At 40.5% G+C, this 19,370-nt stretch overlaps 1 protein-coding gene across 1 annotated transcript in view; it reads left to right on the top strand.

Annotated features, from left to right (window-relative positions):
- The window catches only part of cfap65 (cilia and flagella associated protein 65), a 204,576-nt gene that overhangs the window by 99,028 nt on the left and 86,178 nt on the right, over positions 1 to 19,370 (top strand). Inside the window, exons 14-16 of the mRNA XM_073046190.1 lie at positions 4,367 to 4,525; positions 6,488 to 6,653; positions 8,172 to 8,300. Of these exons, the coding sequence (XP_072902291.1) occupies positions 4,367 to 4,525; positions 6,488 to 6,653; positions 8,172 to 8,300 (454 nt within the window). The remainder of the gene's footprint in view (positions 1 to 4,366; positions 4,526 to 6,487; positions 6,654 to 8,171; positions 8,301 to 19,370) is intronic.

Genomic DNA, 19,370 nt, shown 5'->3' with positions numbered 1-19,370 from the left:
TTTCACATTTGTCTTCTTTTGCACGTTAGTTGTTTATCAGTCTTTGTATATGTGTAATTTTCAAAAAAAATATTGTATGTCATTACTTTCCTGTCAATATCAGCAAGAAAATGAATCTCAAGGTAGTATATGATGACATACACGTAGTTTGATAATAAATTTAGAAACATAGAAAACATACAGCACAATACAGGCCCTTTGGCCCTCAAAGCTGTGCTGAACATGTCCCTGCCTTAGAACTACCTAGGCTTTACCCATAACCCTCTATTTTTATAAGCTCCATGTAGCCATCCAGAAGTCTCTTAAAAGACCCTATTGTTTCCACCTCCACCATTGCCACTGGCAGCCCATTCCACGCACTCACCACTCTCTGCGTAAAAAAAACTTACCCCTGACATCTCCTCTATACCTGCTTCCAAGTACCTTAAAGCTATGCCCTCTTGTACTAGCCATTTCAGCCCTGGGGAAAAGCTATCCACATGATCAATACCACTCATTATACCTCTCATTATCTTTTACACCTCTATCAAGTCACCTCTCACCCTCCGTCGCTGGAAGGAGAAAAGGCCGAGTTCACTCAACCTATTCTCATAAGGCATGCTCCCCAATCCAGGCAATATCCTTGTAAATCTCCTCTGCACCCTTTCTATGATTTCCACGTCCTTCCTATAGTGAGGCGACCAGATTTGAGCACAGTACTCCAAGTGGGGTCTGACCGGGGTCCTATATAGCTGCAATATTACCTCTTGGCTCTTAAACTCAATACCACGATAGATGAAGGCCAATACACCATACGCCTTCTTAATCACAGAGTCAACCTGCATAGCAGCTTTGAGTGTCCTATGGACTCGGACCCCAAGTCCCTCTGATCCTCCACACTGCCAAGAGTCTTGCCATTAATGCTATATTCTGCCATCATGTTTGACCTACCAAAATGAACCACCTCACACTTATCTGGGTTGAACTCCATCTGCCAGTTCTCAGCCCAGTTTTGCATTCTATCAATGTCCCGTGGACAGCTTTATCAATGTGGACAGCCCTCCACACTATCCACAACACCCCCAATCTTTGTGTCATCAGCAAATTTACTAACCCATCCCTCCATTTCCTTATCTAGGTCATTTATAAAAATCACAAAGAGTAGGGGTCCCAGAACAGATCTCTGAGACACACCACTGGTCACCGGCCTCCATGCAGAATATGACCCATCTACAATCACTCTTTGCCTTCTGTGGGCAAGCCAGTTCTGGATCCACAAAGCAATGTCCCCTTGGATCCCATACCTCCTTACTTTCTCAATAAGCCTTGCATGGGGTGCCTTATCAAATGCCTTGCTAAAATCCATGTACACTACATCTACTGCTCTACTTTCATCAATGTGCTTAGTCACATCCTCAAGAAATTCAATCAGGCTCGTAAGGCACGACCTGCCTTTGACAAAGACATATTGACTATTCCTAATCATATTATGCCTCTCCAAAAGTTCATAAATCCTGCCTCTCAGGATCTTCTCCATCAACTTACCAACCACTGAAGTAAGACTCATTGATCTATAATTTCCTGGGCTATCTCTACTCCCTTTCTTGAATAAAGGAACAGCATCTGGAACCCTCCAATCTTCCGGAACCTCTCTCATCCCCATTGATGATGCAAAGATCGTTACCAGAGGCTCAGCAATCTCCTCCCTCGCTTCCCACAGTAGCCTGGGGTACATCCCGTCTGCTACTGGCGACTTATCCAACTTGATGCTTTCCAAAAGTTCCAGCACATTCTCTTTCTTAATGTCTACATTCTCAAGCTTTTCAGTCCACTGCAAGTCATCCCTACAATCGCCAAGATCCTTTTCTGTCGTGAATACTGAAGCAAAGTGTTCATTAAGTACCTCTGCTATTTCCTCTGCTTCCATTCACACTTTTCCATTGTCACACCTGATTGGTCCTATTCTCTCACGTCTTATCCTCTTACTCTTCACATTCTTGTAGAATGCCTTGGGGTTTTCCTTAATCCTATCCACCAAGTCCTTCTCATGGCCCCTTCTGGCCCTCCTAATTTCATTCTTAAGTTCCTTCCTGCTAGCCTTATAATCTTCTAGATTCATATCTTTACCTAGTTTTTTGAACCTTTCGTAAGCTCTTCTTTTCTTCTTGACTAGATTTACAACAGCCTTTGTGCACTATGGATCTTGTACCCTACCATCCTTTCCAAGTCTCATTAGAACGTACCTACTCAGACCCCCATGCAAATATCCCCTGAACATTTATCGCATTTCTTCCTTACGTTTCCCTGAGAACATCTCTTTCCAATTTATGCTTCCAAGTTCCTGCCTGATAGCCTTATAGTTCCCCTTACTCCAATTAAACATTTCCCTAACTTGTCTGTTCCTATCCCTCTCCAATGCTATGGTAAAGGAGATAGAATTGTGATCACTATCTCCAAAATGCTCTCCCACTGCGATACCTGTAATGGCCACAACATCATAGCTCCAAATGCTAATCCACGCTCTAAACTCATCTGCTTTATTCATGATACTCTTCGCATTAAAATAAACACTTCTCAAACTGTCGGATTGAGTGTGTCCCTTCTCTATCACCTGCCTATCCTCCTTTTCGCACTGTCTCCAAACTTTCTCTATTTGTGATCCAACCTCCCTTTCCTCTGTCACTTCAGTTCAGTTCCCACTTTGACATGACGGGAAACTTTTTCACACAGAAGGTAATGAGCATATGGAATGAGCTGCCAGAGGAAGTGGTTGAGGCAGTTATAATAGTATGATTTATGAAGTACTTGGATAGGTACATGGAGGAGCAGACTGGGGATATTGTCTGAACTTAGGGAATTGGGACTAGCTGGGGGCCACGTGGTTGGTATGTACTGGTTGGGCCGAAGGGCCTGTATCTATGCTGTATTGTTCTGTGACTCCATGACTTAAGTAGACAAATGTGGTAGATTATTTCACTACTGTTAGATGCCTGCTGTTCAACATTTTATACTGGAGTTTGACCTAAATCCTTCATGTGCTCTGTCTCTTATAGTTTACCTGTATCCTTCTGCTCTGTCTTGGATTATGTGATACCCTACATGTGTATAAATATTTGGTTTAATCTAATTGAAGATTTTTTTAACTTTTAGATAGTTTATGCATTTGTGTTGGAGCTGGAACCAATGAAATGGTCAATCATAAGCACAACAGATTCTGCGGATTCTGGATCCAGAGCAGCACATACAAAATGCTGGAGGAACTCGGCAGGTCAGGCAGCATCTATGGAGAGGAATAAAGAGTTGACATTTCAGGCTGAGACACTTGTGTGATTAAGACCCAATCCTGATTAAGGGTCCTGGCCCAAAATGTCAACTCTTTATTCCTTTCCATTGATGCTGCCTAACCTGCTGAGCTCCTCCAGCGATTTGTCTGTATTACTCATGAAGTGTCCTTATTGTGAAACAAAATAGCGAAGGCAACCTTCAAATACTAAATCAGGCAGTAAGTCAAGAGGATAAACAAGACAGAATAAATTGTTTAGAGGATTATCTTTTTTTAAAATTTCTAATTTACAATAGTTGTCATGGTTCAATGAACAATGGGCTGTGATCATTTATAAAAAGCTCTATAAACCTTGATTAGACCACATTTGGGATATTATGTTCAGTTCTGATCACCTCATTATAAGAAGGATGTGTAAGTTTTAGATATGGAGAAGAAATTTACTGGGATACCGCCTGGAGTAGAGGGCATGTCCAATGAAGATAGGCTGAGTGAGCTAAGGCTTTTCTCTCTGGAGTGAAGGAGGATGAGAGGTAATTTGATAAAGATGTACAAGATGATAAGAGGCATAGATAGATTGGATAGCAGAGATTCTTTTCACAGGACAGAGATGGCAGAGACAAGGGAGGATAATTTTAAGGTGATTGGAGAAAAATATCATCGGGGGATGTAGGTAAGTTTTTACACAGAGAGTGGTGGGTGCATAGAACACACTGCCTGCCAGGGGTGGTTGCAGAAACAAATAGATTAGGAACATTTAAAAAACTCTTAGATAGGCACATGGATGATAGAAAAGTGGAGGGAAATGTGGGAGCGAAGGTTTAGGTTAATCTTAGAGTAGGTTAAAAGGTTTGCACAACATTGAGGACCAAAGGGCCTACACTGAGCTGTAGTGTTCTATGTTATCATAAAAATTTGCAGTGAGTGCGAAGATTCTAATTGACTCAGGTCACTTTTTTATCCGGGGAAAGTGATAATGTTATTTATTTTTCTTAGTGAATATAATAAACTGACAAGTGTTGCAAACATATTTTCTACTCAATTTAAAGTGCTTGGAATAGTTAACTTTGATTTAACCAACAACATATTGTGTGCTTTTTGCAGGCACAAACCTGGTCTTTCTACCCGCAAGAACAACAGAAGTATTTCCTGAGACCCCACATTTATGTGTGGGGAGTGAAAGGCCCACACTGTACAGAGCAAGGAAAGAAAATTAATTTCACCCTCAGGGTTATTGGTGAAGGAACAGTGGGCATAATCATGGTGAGAGCAAAGGAGAGAAAGAAGCAATCCTGTTCCCGTGCATTTTCTTTCTTTTGTAATAATTACCTTTGCACCTACTTAGTTTTTGCATGTATGGCATCTTTCACAACCGTTGTGCTTTATGGCTATATTGCTTTGCAGTCAAAGTAGTATTTTTTACAAGTGTAGTTACTATTGGAATAAAGCTCCTGTGACACTCATCTATGCAGGACCACATTATCCTGTTGGTAACCACTCCCTTGTCCTGATGAAAAGTCTTGGACCGAAATGTCAACTGTTTATTCCCCTCGATAAATGCTGCCCAACTTGCTGAGTTCCTCTAGCATTTTGTGTGTGCTGCTGAAGATTTCCAGTATCTTTTGTGTTTACTCCTTTGTCCTTTCCCTTTTTCTGATCCCACCAGCCCCCTTTACCTTCTCCCCTCCCCACCCTTTCCATCTGCTTATCACCTTTGCTGAATTCACTGCCACAGACGGCTGTGGTGGTCAAGTTATTGGGTATATTTTAAGTTAAGGATGATAGGTTCTTGATTAGTAAGGGTGTCAAAGGTTATGGGGAGAAGGCAGGAGAATAGGGTTGAGAGGCAAAATAAAGGAGCCGTAATGGAATTGCAGAGCAGGCTTAGTGAGTTGAATGACCAAATTCTACTCCTATGCCGTATGGGATGAATGTTTTGTTTTGCTGCTGTAAATCAATGTATTGCCTTCTGAGGTAGAATTTATTTATTATTTGTACAGAGCCTTTCACACCTTAGCATTTTAATGTGCTTGGTAGGTGTTGGTGCATTAACAATGGAATGGTTGTTACTCCGTCATCTGTTCCCTGTAAATGGAATATCCTGTACAGCCCTAGCATTCTCTTTTCTCCCCCCTCCCCAATTAGACAGAAGATATAAAATCCAGAGAGCATGTACCACCAGGCTCAAGGACTCAAGGAGAGCTTATTTCAAGTCCTGATGAAGGGTTTCAGCTCGAAATATCGACTATTTATTCCCCTACATAGATGTTGCCGACCTGCTAAATTCCTCCAGCATTTTGTGTGCATTCCTTTGAATTTCCAACATCGCAGAATCTTGTGTGTTGATGATTTAATATAAGACTATTGAATAGTTCCTTTGTACAATAAGAAGGACTCTCAACTTCACAATCTACCTTGTTGAGGCCTTGCACCTGATTGTCCACCAGCACTGCACTTTGTAGCTGTAACACTATGTTCTGCATTCTGTTATTGTTTTCCCTTCTACTACTTCAAAGTACTGAGGCATTGCTCAGACTGCACTTGGAGTGTTGGAGCAGTTTAGGGCCCCTTATCGAAGAAAGCATATGCTAGCATTAGAGAGGGTTCAGAGAAGGTTCATGAGCATTGATTGCTCTGGGTCAGTAGTTGCTTGAGTTTAGAACATTGAGAGGTGATCTTATTGAAGCTTATTGAATATTGATGGGCCTAGATAAAGTGGATGTGGAGAGGATGTTTCCTATAGTGAGGGAGTCTAGGTCCAGAGGGCACAGCCTCAGAGAAGAAGCATTTTCTTTAGAAAAGAGATGAGGAGGTATTTCTTTAATGAGCAGGTGGTGAATCTGTGGAATTCATTCCCACAGAGAGCAGTGGAGGCCAAGTCATTGGGTATATTTAAAGCAGCGGTTGGTAGGCTCTTGATTAGCAAGAGCATCAAAGGCAAGAAAGCAAGAGAATGGGGCCAAGAGGGATAATAAATCAGTCATGATGGAATGGTGGAGCAGACTTGATGGGCTGAAGAGTCTAATCTGCTCCTATGCCTTATGGTATTCTGCTGAAGAAACGATTTGTATGGATGCCATGCAAAACAAAATCTTTCACTGTACCTCAGTGCAAAAATAAACCAATTTAATAATTCTTCAATGAATCGTAGACATGTTTGTTGATACTGTATGCTGTGTTTGCAAATTACATCAGTGATTGTTGTCATTTGTCCTTCTCTTTCAGGCTGAGAAGGAGCAGATAGACCTGGGAGACATCCTGGTTGGCAGTTCTCAGTCAGGTGACCTTGATTTGCTGAATAATGAACCATGCTCCTTAAACTTTGCCCTCACTGTCAAGCAGAGCATCACAGGACCATGTGACCCCGATGTTGTTGTGAATGATCCGATGGGTAAGTGCAGAGAAATGATGTACTATTCATTACAAACTATGGGAAAACAGACTTTGGAAAGGTTATAGACTAAACATTTCAGAATCCAAGTCAGGTTTATTGTCACTGACTTAAAATGATATGAAATCAAAATCAACTCATCACCTGTAAACCAGACATAAAGACAATGAAGGAATGGTTTGGGAACTGTAATTTCAAAGTCACCTCTGTCACCCATACCACTTTCTGCTGTCATTTCAGATTCTATGTATGTTATACATTTTTTTAATTTGCTTTTCACATTTCCGTACAAAATGCAGTCTAATCTGGTCAACATTTGGATTAGTGGCCACTAGACCTTGCCAATGACTTCTATTTTCCATCAATAATTAAACTAAGAAGAATTTTAGATACTTAGGTAAATTAAAGATGTTAGCAGGGTGGTTATGGATAAACAGTGACTGGAGAGTTTAGATGAAGGAAGCTCACGATAGCATAAAGGCTAGGTAATGCTTTACAGTGCAGTGATCAGGGTTCAATTCCCAGTGCTGTCTGTAAGGAGTTTGTGTGCTTTCTTCGTAACTGGCTAGGTTTACTCCGGATGCTCCAGTTTCCTCCTACATTTCAATTTGTGGCATGCTGTGTTGGCACTGGAAGTGTGGCAATACCTGCGGGCTGCCCTCAGCATATTCTTGGACTGTGTTGATTGTTGATGCAAATGACACATTTCACTATTTCGATGTACATGTAATAAATAAAGCTAATCTTTTATCTTTTTTAAATCTTTAAATTTATATGTAGGCAATTCAAAGATGATGTCAGGAAACAATTCCTCTAACTAAAAGCTATGGAGTCTGGGAATTTTTAAAAGTGAGCTTGATATATTATTGCTGAGTAGTGGTATTAGGGGTTATGAAACTAAGTAAGAAACAAATCAGCCTTGATCTAAATGAATTGTGAACTGGACTTGAGGGGCAGAATGTTCTAAGCCTGTTCCTAGGCAGCATTCTGCTCAGCCTCTCTGATAATCTTCCACAATAGTAATATTTGTACAGGGTGCAGAGGAAATTTACCAGGTTAGAGAGCATGTCTTATGAGGGTAAGTTGAGTGAGCTAGGGCTTTTCTCTGGAGCAAATGAGGATGAGAAGGTGACTTGATGGAGGTGTATAAGATGATAAGAAGTATTGTTAGAGCCAGTGTCTTTTTCCTAGGGCCAAAATGGTTAATACACGAAGACATGCTTTTAAGGTGATTGGAGGTAAGTATAGGGGATGTCAGGTAGCTTTTTTTACAGTTAGAGGTGTATGTGTGAAACACGCTGCCAGGGTTGGTGGTCAAAGGACATTTAAAAGACTCTTAGATAGGCACATGGATGATAGAAAATGGAGGGCAATGTGGGATGGAAGGGTTAGATTAATCTTCGAGTAGGTTAAAAGATCAGTATATCATTGTGAACTGTAGGGTTTGTTCTTTGTACTCTTCAATGTTTTATGTCTTATTTATTAAATAATTTCTATGGAAAATGCATGTTTTCTTAGCTTTTGAACTGGAATACCATCACGGTACAATACCTGGAAGGTCAAGACTTTCCTTTAGGTTTGTGGCACGGCCTGTTCGAAGACTTTATTACACTTGGACAATTAACTCCAAGATTCTGTCTGCTAAAGGTAGGTACTTTTACTTTGTGTAGAATAGTTAAATTTTCCTTTTGGGAGCTGATTGTAGATTTGCAATTTTGTCGCTTGGAGCTCATTACAGATTCATAAGTGAAAAGCGGTGGAGAGAATTGCCCCAAATTTTGCAATGATTGACATTCTTACTGTGAAATGTCAAGGATGCTGATTTGCAAAATATTTCCATAAAATGGTTTGCATTTATATTGCACTTTCAGTTTAAGCAACACAGAAGGCTCTGAAGGAACTCATCAGGTCAGGCGATATCTATGGAGGGAAATAGACAGCCACTGTTTTGGGTTGGAGCCCTTGATTAGGGCTTGTTTTCCTGGTGCTGCTTTGTTGTTTGTTAGACCATAAGGCAAGTATCTTTAATCCTTCCTGCAGCACATCCTTAGGTTGGATTGGCTGTTAACACAGACAATGCTATGTTTACATATACATGTGATAAATAAATGAATCTGAATCTGAATGCACTTTTTTTATTGATTTTTTATGCATTTCTACAATTACTACTACAAAAACCCAACAACAAAATGAAGGTTAATACAGTGCAAGATAAGCACACAATAATATGATTTGAAACAATGATGAAAAAGCACCCAAAATAAAATCATGTAAAGTTAGTATCCTCCCCACCTCCCACAGAAACAAAAACTCCAGACCAACCATTGCAAAATGTAAAAAATATTAATCGGAGCATTCAAACCCCCAAAATTGTAAATGAAAATAAAAACAAAGAATAATAATGCCTACTACCAAAGAAAGAACAAAAAGCTGAAAGTAAGGGATTGAAAAAAATAGACTTAATCAAAAGAGGAATTATGAAAATATTCAAGAAAAGGTCCCCACACCTTATGAAGTGAATAGTGAATTTTTTCAAGGTGTAAACAGGACATAATATCATTAAGCCATTGAGCATGGGTGGGTGGGGCAACATCTTTCCACCTAAGAAGAATTAAGCGTCTAGCCAAAAGAGAAGCAAAAGATAATGTTCGACGTTTAGTCGGACTCAAATGCATATCTGCCTCACCCAAGGTACCAAAAAGAGTAATCAGAGGATTAGGTTCTAAGTGGCAATTAAGAATATGGGATAAGGTTAAGAAAACTTCTCTCCAAAATTTCTCTAGACTAGGACAAGCCCAGTACATATGGATAAGAGAAGCCTCGCCACCTTTACACTTATCACAAACAGGATTAATGTTAGGGTAAAATCAGGACAATTTAGATTTGGACATGTGAGCCCTTTGTACAATCTTAAACTGTAAAAGACAGTGGCGAGCACAAAGAGAGCTTGAATTAACTGACTTGAGAATTGAGTCCTAAACCGCATCAGATAAAGAAACATTTAAGTCATGCTGCCAAGCCTGAATGCCCTTTGAAATGTCCGATCACCTGGCTGCACTTCTACTTCTGGCATATAGGCAGAGGCTAAAGGCCACAGCACTGGTGGTGAGGACTAAGAAGTGATAGTTACGGGAGGCAGAGGAGCACTTACAGGACTTTTCGAGTCTGTGGACTGGACAATATTTGGGGATTCATCTTCAAATGTGAATGAATATGCTACAGATATCATTGAGTTCTTCAAGAGCTGTGTAGATGAATGTGTGCCTTCGGGAACATACAGACGTACCAAGCCGTGGATAAACTTGGAGATTCTTATTTTGTTGATAGAACACTACAGAACAGAAATAGGCACTTTGGCTCATCCAATCTGTTCTGAACCATTAATCTCCCTAGTACCATCGACTTGCACCCAGACCATAGCCCTCCTTATCCTTTTCATCCATGTATCTTTCCAAATTTCTCTTAAATGTTGAAATCAACTCCACATCCACCACTAGTGCTGGAGAGTTTGCTCCACAATCTCACCACCCTCTAAGTGAAGAAGTTCCCCCTCATGTTACCCCTAAACTTTTTACCATTTATCCTTAACCCATGAACTCTAGTTCTAGTCTCACCCAACATCAGTGGAAACAGCCTGCTTGTATTACCTTATCTATACCCCTCATAATTTTGTATACCTCTATCAAATCTCCCATTAATCTTCTTTCAAAGTAATAAAATCCTAACCTATTCAATCTTTCCCTATAACTCATGTCCTCTCATCCTGGCTACATCCTTATAAATTTTCTCTGCACTCTTTCAATCTTATTTGCATCTTTCCTGTAGGTAGGTGAACAAAACTGCAGACAGTACTCCAAATAAGGCCTCAGCAGCATCTTACACAATTTCAACATAACATCCCAACTCATGTACTTAGTACATTGATTTATGAAGGACAATGTGCCAAAAGCTCTTTTTACAATCCTATCTACCTGTGACACCACTTTTAAGGAATTATGGATCTGTATTCCAAGATCCATCCATTCTACTGCCCTACCACTCACTGTGTAAAAAGTATCCTGGTTGATCTTCCCAAAGTGCAACACTTCACAGTTGCCTGCATAACATATTATCTGCTATTTTTCAGCCCATTTTTCCAGCTGGTCCAAGTCCCACTGCAAGCTTTAATAGTCTTCCTTACTGTCCACTACATCTCCAATTTTGGTGTCATCAGCAAAGTCTACCACATTATCATTCAGATAATGTGTACAGTTCTGGTCACTGATATAGGAAAGATGTCAACAAATTAGAGAGAGTACAGAGGAGATTTACTAGAATGCTATCCGGGTTTCAGCATCTAAGTTAAGGGTGAACAAGTTAGGTTTTTATTCTTTGGAGCGTAGAAGGTTGAGGGGGGACTTGATAGAGGTATTTAAAATTATCAGGGGGATAGATAGAGTTGACGGGGATAGGCTTTTTCCATTGAGAGTAGGGGAGTTTCAAACAAGAGGACATGAGTTGAGAGTTAAGGGGCAAAAGTTTAGGGGTAACACGAGGGGGAACTTCTTTACTCAGAGAGTGGTAGCTGTGTGGAAAGAGCTTCCAGTAGAAGTGGTAGAGGCGGGTTCAGTATTGTCATTTAAAATAAAATTGGATAGGTATATGGACAGGAAAGGAATGGAGGGTTATGGGCTGAGTGCAGGTCGGTGGGACTAGGTGAGAGTAAGCGTTCGGCATTGACTAGAAGGGCCGAGATGGCCTGTTTCCTTGCTGTAATTGTTATATGGTTATATGGATGACAATCAGCAATGGACTAAGCAGTGATGCCTGTGGCACACCACTAATCACAGGCTTCCAGTCAGAGAGGTAACCACCTACAGCCACTCTCTGGCTTCCTCTGCAAAGCCAATGTCAAATCAATTTACTATATTATCTCGAATGCCAAGCAACTGAACCTTCTTGACTAACCTCCCATAGAACTATAGAACACTACAGCACAGTACAGGCCCTTCAGCCCTCCATGTTGTGCCAACCCATATAATCCTTAAAAAAAGTACTAAACCCACACTACCCCATAACCCCCCATTTTTCTTTCATCCATGTGCCTGTCCAAGAGGCTCTTAAATACCCCTAATGTTTTAGCCTCCACCACCATCCCTGGCAAGTCATTCCAGGCACTCACAACGCTCTGTGTAAAAAACTTACCTCTGATGTCTCCCTTAAACTTCCCTCCCTTAATTTTGTACATATGCCCTCTGGTGTCTGCTATTGGTGCCCTGGGAAACAGGTACTGACTATCCACCCTATCTATGCCTCTCATAATCTTGTAGACCTCTATCAAGTCCCCTTTCATTCTTCTACGCTCCAAAGAGAAAAGTCCCAGCTTCATATGACTTGTTCTCCAATCCAGGCAACATCCTGGTAAATCTCCTCTGCACCCTCTCCATAGCTTTCACATTGTTCCTATAATGAGGTGATATAATAGGATCCCATGAGGGACCTTGTTAAAAGCTTTGCTATTGTCCATGTAGACAATATCCAGTGCCTGCCTTCATGAACTTTTCTAGTAACTTCTTTGAAAAACTCTATCAGATTGGTTAGACACAACTTACCAACACAAAGTTTTGTTAGACACAATTTACCACCACTGTCTCTCCAAATACTTATATATCCAGTCCCTTAGAAAACCTTCCACAACTTATGTCAGGTTCATTGGTATATTATTTCCTGGTTTATTCTTAAGGCCTTTCTTAAACAGTGGAACAATATTAGCTATCCTCCAATTCTCCAGTACCTCATCTATTGCTAAGGATGTTTTAACTATCTCTGCTAGGTGCCTGTAATTTCTGCAATAGCCTCCCACAGAGTCTGAGGGAACACCTTGTCAGGCCCTGGTGATTTATCCACCCTAATTTGTCTCAAGACAGCAAATGCCTCCTCCTCTGTAATCGGCAAAGGGTCCATGACCTCACTGATGCATTTCCTCACATTAAAAGACTCTGTGTCCATCTCCTGAGAAAATACAGATGCACCTGATCTTTGAAAGGATCAATTTGTCCTGTGCTCTCCTTTTGTTATTAATGTCTGTAGAAGCGCTCAGGATTCTCCTTCACCTTGAGTGCGAGAACAACCTTTTGTCTTCCTTTAGCTCTCCTGATTTCCTTCTTAATTGTTCTCTTGCATTTCTTATTCAAAGATTCAGAGATTCAAAACACATTTATTGTTAAAGAATTTATAAATTATACATCTTGAAATTTGTCTGCTTACAGGCACCTACAAAGTAAGAAACATGAATGATCCAATTTTTAAAAAAAGAATAGAAACAACTGCACAGAGAAAGAGAGAGGAAAAAACACACACATCATGCAAACAATAGAAGCAGGTATCCCAAACCAGACTGAGTCCCAGATCTGCTCCTGGAGCAGCCGAAGTAGGCCCAAGCCTCGGTCCCCAGTTCATCACAACAGCGGGGCAGAAATGCACAGTAGCTGGATCAGTTCCTATACTCCTGAAGTACCTCATTTGTTCTTGCCTGTTTATCTGTGCTATGCACCTCCTCCTCTTTCTTAACCAGGACCTTGGTATCTCACATAAACTTGTTATCCTTGCCTTTTATTCTGACAGTAACATACAAACTCTTTGCTTTCAGAATTTCACTTTGAAGGCTGGCCATTTATTAAGTACACATTTACCAGAAAACGACCTGTCCAAATCCACACTTGACAGATCCTTTCTCCAATTTAGAATCTTAACCCAAGGACCAGACCTATCCTTTTCCATAATTACCTTGAAACTAATAGTATTATGATGCAAAGTGTTCCCCTACACAAACCTCTGTCATCTGCCCTAAGTCATTCCCTAATAGGGTATCACATTTTCTCTAGTTGGGACTTGACTAAGGAAACTTTCCTGAAAACAATCGATAAACTTCTTCCCATCCAGCTCTTTTAGGGTATGGGAGTCGCAGTCAATACATGGAAAGTTAAAATCACCTACTATCACAACCTGTGATCTCACTACCAATTTGCTCCTCTACATTCTGTTGGCTGTTGGGTGGTCTATAATATAATCCCATTAATGTGGTCATAGCTTTCTTATTTCTCAATTCTACCCATTAAGCCTCATTAGACACTGCTCTATTATCTTTACACCCACAACTGTGTGACTAAGCACAGCTCAAACGCTATCCATAGGTTTGCTAATGGCACAACCATTGTTGGCAGAATTTCACATGGTGACAAGGAGACATACAGGAGTGAGATAGATCAGTTGACTAAGAGGTGTTGCAACAGCAACTGTGCACCTAATGTCAGTTGACCAAGGAATAGATTGTTGACTTCAGAAAGGTGAAGTTGGTGGAACGCATGCCAGTCCTCTTCAAGAGATCAGCAGTGGAAAGGGTGATCAGTTTCAAGTGCCCTAATGCGAAAATCTATCCTGGGATCCAACATATTGTTCCAAATAGACACAACAGCTATATTTCATTTGGAGTTTGAAGAGACTTGGTATGTCACCAAAGACTCACAAATTTCTGCAGCTGCACCGTGGAAAGTGTACTGCTCTCCTTGTGTGTGTTCAGCAGCTTGCCAGACCATTCAGCTGAACAGAGGAGTCAGGAGCATCCAAGTTCTGGGTGCTTTATTTGGGCAGCACGCACACATACAATTTAGTAAGAGTAAAACTGAAAACAAACCTGAAAAATACCATTAAGTACTTAATGCAGCAAACTTATGATGATTACGTCATGCATTCATAAGACATCGGGAACGTATGATGCTAGACTTTCATGTAAAATGTCCAGAATTATACACAACATGAGTAAACAAAGTTTTAAAGTATGTGAGAAGATTAATATAATTTAAGGATTCATTAGATTACCAAGGCTGATCAAACACTATACAGATAATCTGGAATAAACTTTTATGTAATATTAACACAAAGTATTGCTCAGATAGCTTTCTCCTTTATAAACTAAGCCAAAGCTTATGGATGATGATTTATGATGGTGCAAGTAAAGGAAAGACAACACAGGATTGTGTAAATCTGCTTTGGTCTGACTGAAAAACCTCGCCAAAATAAAAAGGCTGCTCTCCTCACGCTGGAATTAAGGAGATTGAGAGGGGATCTGGTTGAAGCATATAAGATTATTAAGGGATTGGACAAGATAGAGGCAGAAAATATGTTCCAGATGCTGGGAGAGTCCAGTACCAGAGGGCATGGTTTGAGAATAAGGGGTAGGTCATTTAGGACAGAGTTAAGGAAAAACTTCTTCTCCCAGAGAGTTGTGGGGGTCTGGAATGCACTGCCTCGGAAGGTAGTGGAGGCCAATTCTCTGGATGCTTTCAAGAAGGAGCTAGATAGGTATCTTATGGATAGGGGAATCAAGGGATATGGGGACAAGGCAGGAACCGGGTATTGATAAGGAATTGATCAGCCATGATCTTAAAATGGCGGTGCAGGCTCGAAGGGCCGAATGGTCTACTTCTGCACCTATTGTCTATTGTCTATTCTCTATTGTCTATTGTCTATTGTTCAACTGAATTTCAAATTTAAAGGCAGCAGGGCCTTCGGAATTAAAGTCTTAAGTGCAATCAGAATATACAGTTAGTTGGCAGGGCCTTATTTCAAAGAAAAAGCCTGAATACTCCCCGCCTGGCATCTATAATGATATCACAGTTAATAGAACAGGTTATAATGTTCTGTCTTAGTTTTTCAGAAGGAGAACAATCTCGGACACAAGCCTGAAGTATTTTTCATATGACCCTTGCTTTGTCACCTTGAGGTCTACTTCGCAAACTCTCCCATCTTCACTTGGAAATGTGCATGTTACTAATGCATGGGCCAGTCATTTTGGGCTACCCTGCTGTCCTTCAGAAGCACCACATCACCTTCTTCAATGTTAGAACATGACTTTCGCCATTTGTGGTGAACTTAGTGTCTGCAGATAGTCTTGTCTCCATCGTCTTCAGAATAGATCATCTGAATACTGCCTTTGATGCCATTGTGGTTTACAGACATCCTTGTCTGTAAAGTTTCTAGTTGTGGCCAGTGCACTGTTTCTGTGTGAGAAGCATAGCAGGGGTAAGAAGCAAAGAATCAAAGGCATCTTCAGAGACTGGAACTAATGGCCTCAAATTGATAATTGCCTTTACTTCTGCCATGAGAGTGTACAGAACCTCATGATTCAAGCTGGAAGATCCTGTATGCAATAGCATAAAGTCCGTTATTCTCCTTGACATACAATCATATGCTTCCAGGTGCTGGCTATATGTAAGGAGTGTGGTCGATTAAAGTCCCAAGTGCAGCCTTGTCCATTGATACACCTCTGCAGTTTAAGAGTCCTTCACTGCATGTATGGCTGATGGGAACCACATGCTCTACACAATACACTGTGTTGACATTCCCTCCTTTCACTGCTATCTGATCACATGGTTGCTTTTCTACAGTACATGTCTTTTGCTTCTTGATGGCTGCTATCTTTTCGTTTCTGGGACCAGTTCCATTAGTCTTTGGAGATTTTCCACCATACCCTGGATTTGTCCTGCGGCTTTACCTAGCAATTGGGCTTTGGTTAGAGGAAATGTATTTAGCTAATTCTTTTCTCTGCCATATTCCAGTGTCTGCCATATCTACCTCAGGTGGCAAGTTATTCTGGGATGTCTCTTTTTGATACTGGCACTTTATGAGAGATCATGTTGAGGCTGTAGACTGGAGTTTACCTTTTCTTTAAAGTTAACGTGGTTTGCGTGAGGAATTATATGCAGAATTAAAAGGGCTAAAACCTAACTGACTTATTGGCAGCTTGACAACTTGTACTGTGAGAATAATATATGAACAAAGAGGTTTTTCTTCCATGAGAAGCTTCTTGGTTTACCCTTATCAAAATATGTGATAACAATGTATATCAGCAGCTCCAAACAGTATTCTGGGCTCACTTGACTGCAGATTCTCTCAAGCTTGGTGAGCAGGGACTCTGTGTTGCCAACTGAAAATGCAAGCTTGCTAATAAACAGTATGTAAGTAAACTGTGTTTGACAGTTATTCCCTGGGTCTGAACCTAAAGGTAGAGAGGCAGATCGACATGTGCAAGGGGTGAACAGTGAAGGCCTCCCATCTTCCAGAATGTCTGTTTTAATGTTGTGAACAGTAAGCCAGTGGATGTTCCCTAAACACATGTCATCAACAAGGACCCATCCTAAGTCCAGCTTCTGTCCAAATGGTGAATTACCAGGACTGTTGATATGCTTCCTGACCTCATGTGCTGTGAGGATATCTCTCCCAAGCAAAAGTAGGATTTGGGCTTTATCATCTAGAGGTGGGATATTTTTGGCAAGATACTTGAGGTGGGGGTGATAGAGAGAAGCCTGAGGAACATGCACAAAATGCTGGAGGAACTCAGCAGACCAGGCAGCATCTATGGAAAAGAGTAGTCGATGTTTCTGGCTGAGACATGGATTGTACTCTTTTCCATAGATGCCGCCTGGCTTGCTGAGTTCCTCCAGCACTTTTTGTGTGTTGCTTGGATTTCCAGCATCTGCAGATATTCTCCTATTTGTGAGAAGCCTGAGGAGTTGGTTTTCTTTGTGGTTGTCTGGAATGTCATTGCATGCAATTAGTGTAATGCAATGCCACCGTTCCATGCTTCAATCTGATAACCCGTTACTCTTCTGCCTGATCTCTCCATTACACCATCACAGGTCTTCAGGATGTAGGATGATGAGTCACCACAGATGCCAACAGATCAAAGGCATTTGACTGGGCTAAGGATCCGTTGCTCTGGTCATCAATCATAGCATACATCTTTTTAAATTTATTTATTTATTTATTAAATTTTGAAGAGAATTACATAAAATGAATAGAATATTAGAATAGTGAAAAATTAATATTGGCCCTCCCCCCTCCCCTTAACCCTCCCCCCTTAGATCCCTATCTGAAAAAAAAGAAAAAAAAAGAAAAAAGAAAGAAAGAAAAAAAGAAAGAAAGATTGCCTGGATATCGGAGGATCCCCACATGCTCCATGGAGTTCAAGATAACTTTAGTTTTTATTTTCCCCAAATAACTTATAATTTTATCTTCAAAGGACCTATATATTTAATCCTATCTTTTGTAGCTAGGGGTGCCAAATTTTCAAAAATATATCATATTCATTTCTTAAATTATAAGTAATTTTTTCAAGTGGAATGCAGCTATATATTTCATTATTCCAACGATCCATAGTTAAATATGAATCTGATTTCCAAGTAACTGCAATAGCTTTTTTGGCTACTGCCAATGCAATTTTTATAAATTTTTTCTGATATTTATTTAATTTAGGTTTCGGTATTATCCCTTCAATATCACCTAATAAAAATAATATTGGGCTATGTGGGAGTTGTATTCCAATAATTTGTTCCAGTAAAAGTCTTAAATTTATCCAAAAAGGTTGAATTTTAGAACAAGACCAAGTAGAACGTAAAAAGGTACCAATTTCTTGATTACATCGAAAACATTGGTCAGATAAAGCATACATCTTGAAAGCATTCTTTCATTGCCCTTTAAGATACATTTTAACTAAGCATATTGTTGAACAGGATTTTGTGGCTAGACTGCTGTTATAAACCTCTGTGCTTAAAGCATTCACAGACGGCAACGTTTCTTATTTTTCCTCCCTGCAATGTTCTGAAGTGCAATCTAAAATCTTGGATGCCCAAGGAGGGGGAGGAGGATGTAGGGCTGTAACATGATCTTATGTCTTAGAGTTCGAGAGTACCAAACAACACAACAACATTGATGGTTGTCATGTCTCCCACTGTTGGAAACTGAAGAAAAAAAGTCTTCATTCTGTGACCCAGCAAAGGAATTCCACGCAGCATTGGTGGACCAGTTGCCAGTAATAAATTCTGAAATACAAAGAGAAACAAGGAATGACCTGACATTGTCAAAAGTCTGTGCAAGGATGGCCAGTTCAGAGTAATCCTATGTTTCCAGAGTTCTCAGTGAGACAAGACTAACTGTCGGTATGTCAATGAATGCTGATGTGTGGATCTCATGTTGAGGTTCTCTCTAAACTGCACACCAAAGTGTTAGAAAATCTGCATGAAAGACACCTGGGTACAGTCAAGGTGTCAAGATGAAGACTCTCGCCGGGAATATACAGTATAGACAGATCGAAGACTTGACCAAAAGCTGTTCAGGGTGCCAAAAATTTCAAAGAGGACCACCACAGGCACAATTGCACCTGTGGGAGTGGCCGTTGTCACCATGGGAAATATATATTGACTTTGCTGGGCCATTCATGGGCTCCATATTTCTGATAACTGTGGATGCTCCTTTGAATTGGCCGGAGGTCATACCAATGAAGTCAACCACTTCAGAAAAGGCTCTGATGATTATCTTGGCCAGAAGTGGCCTACTTGAACAAATTGTGAGTGACAACGGACCACAATACACATCAGAAGAGTTCAGACTATTCATGAAGAAAAATTGCATCAGGCATTTCAAGTCAGCTCCTCACTACCCAGCAACGAATAGGTTTGCTGTAAGGTTTATCCAATCCTTCATTAAAGCTATGGACAAGGAAGACAGTTTTCTACAGCACAGTGGACTATTTCTTTTTTGTGTATCGGAACTCTGTTCAAGTGACGACAAATGGACCACCTGCAACGCTGTTCATGAGCAGGAATCTGAGATCTCACATAGACCTCCTGAAACCAGATCTACGGAGGGAAGTGCAGAATGAACAGTTCAGCCAGTTACCAA

This window comes from Hemitrygon akajei, chromosome 5, assembly GCF_048418815.1.
Source record: "Hemitrygon akajei chromosome 5, sHemAka1.3, whole genome shotgun sequence".
NCBI lineage: Eukaryota > Metazoa > Chordata > Chondrichthyes > Myliobatiformes > Dasyatidae > Hemitrygon > Hemitrygon akajei.
This window is presented reverse-complemented; position numbering and strand designations above follow the sequence as displayed.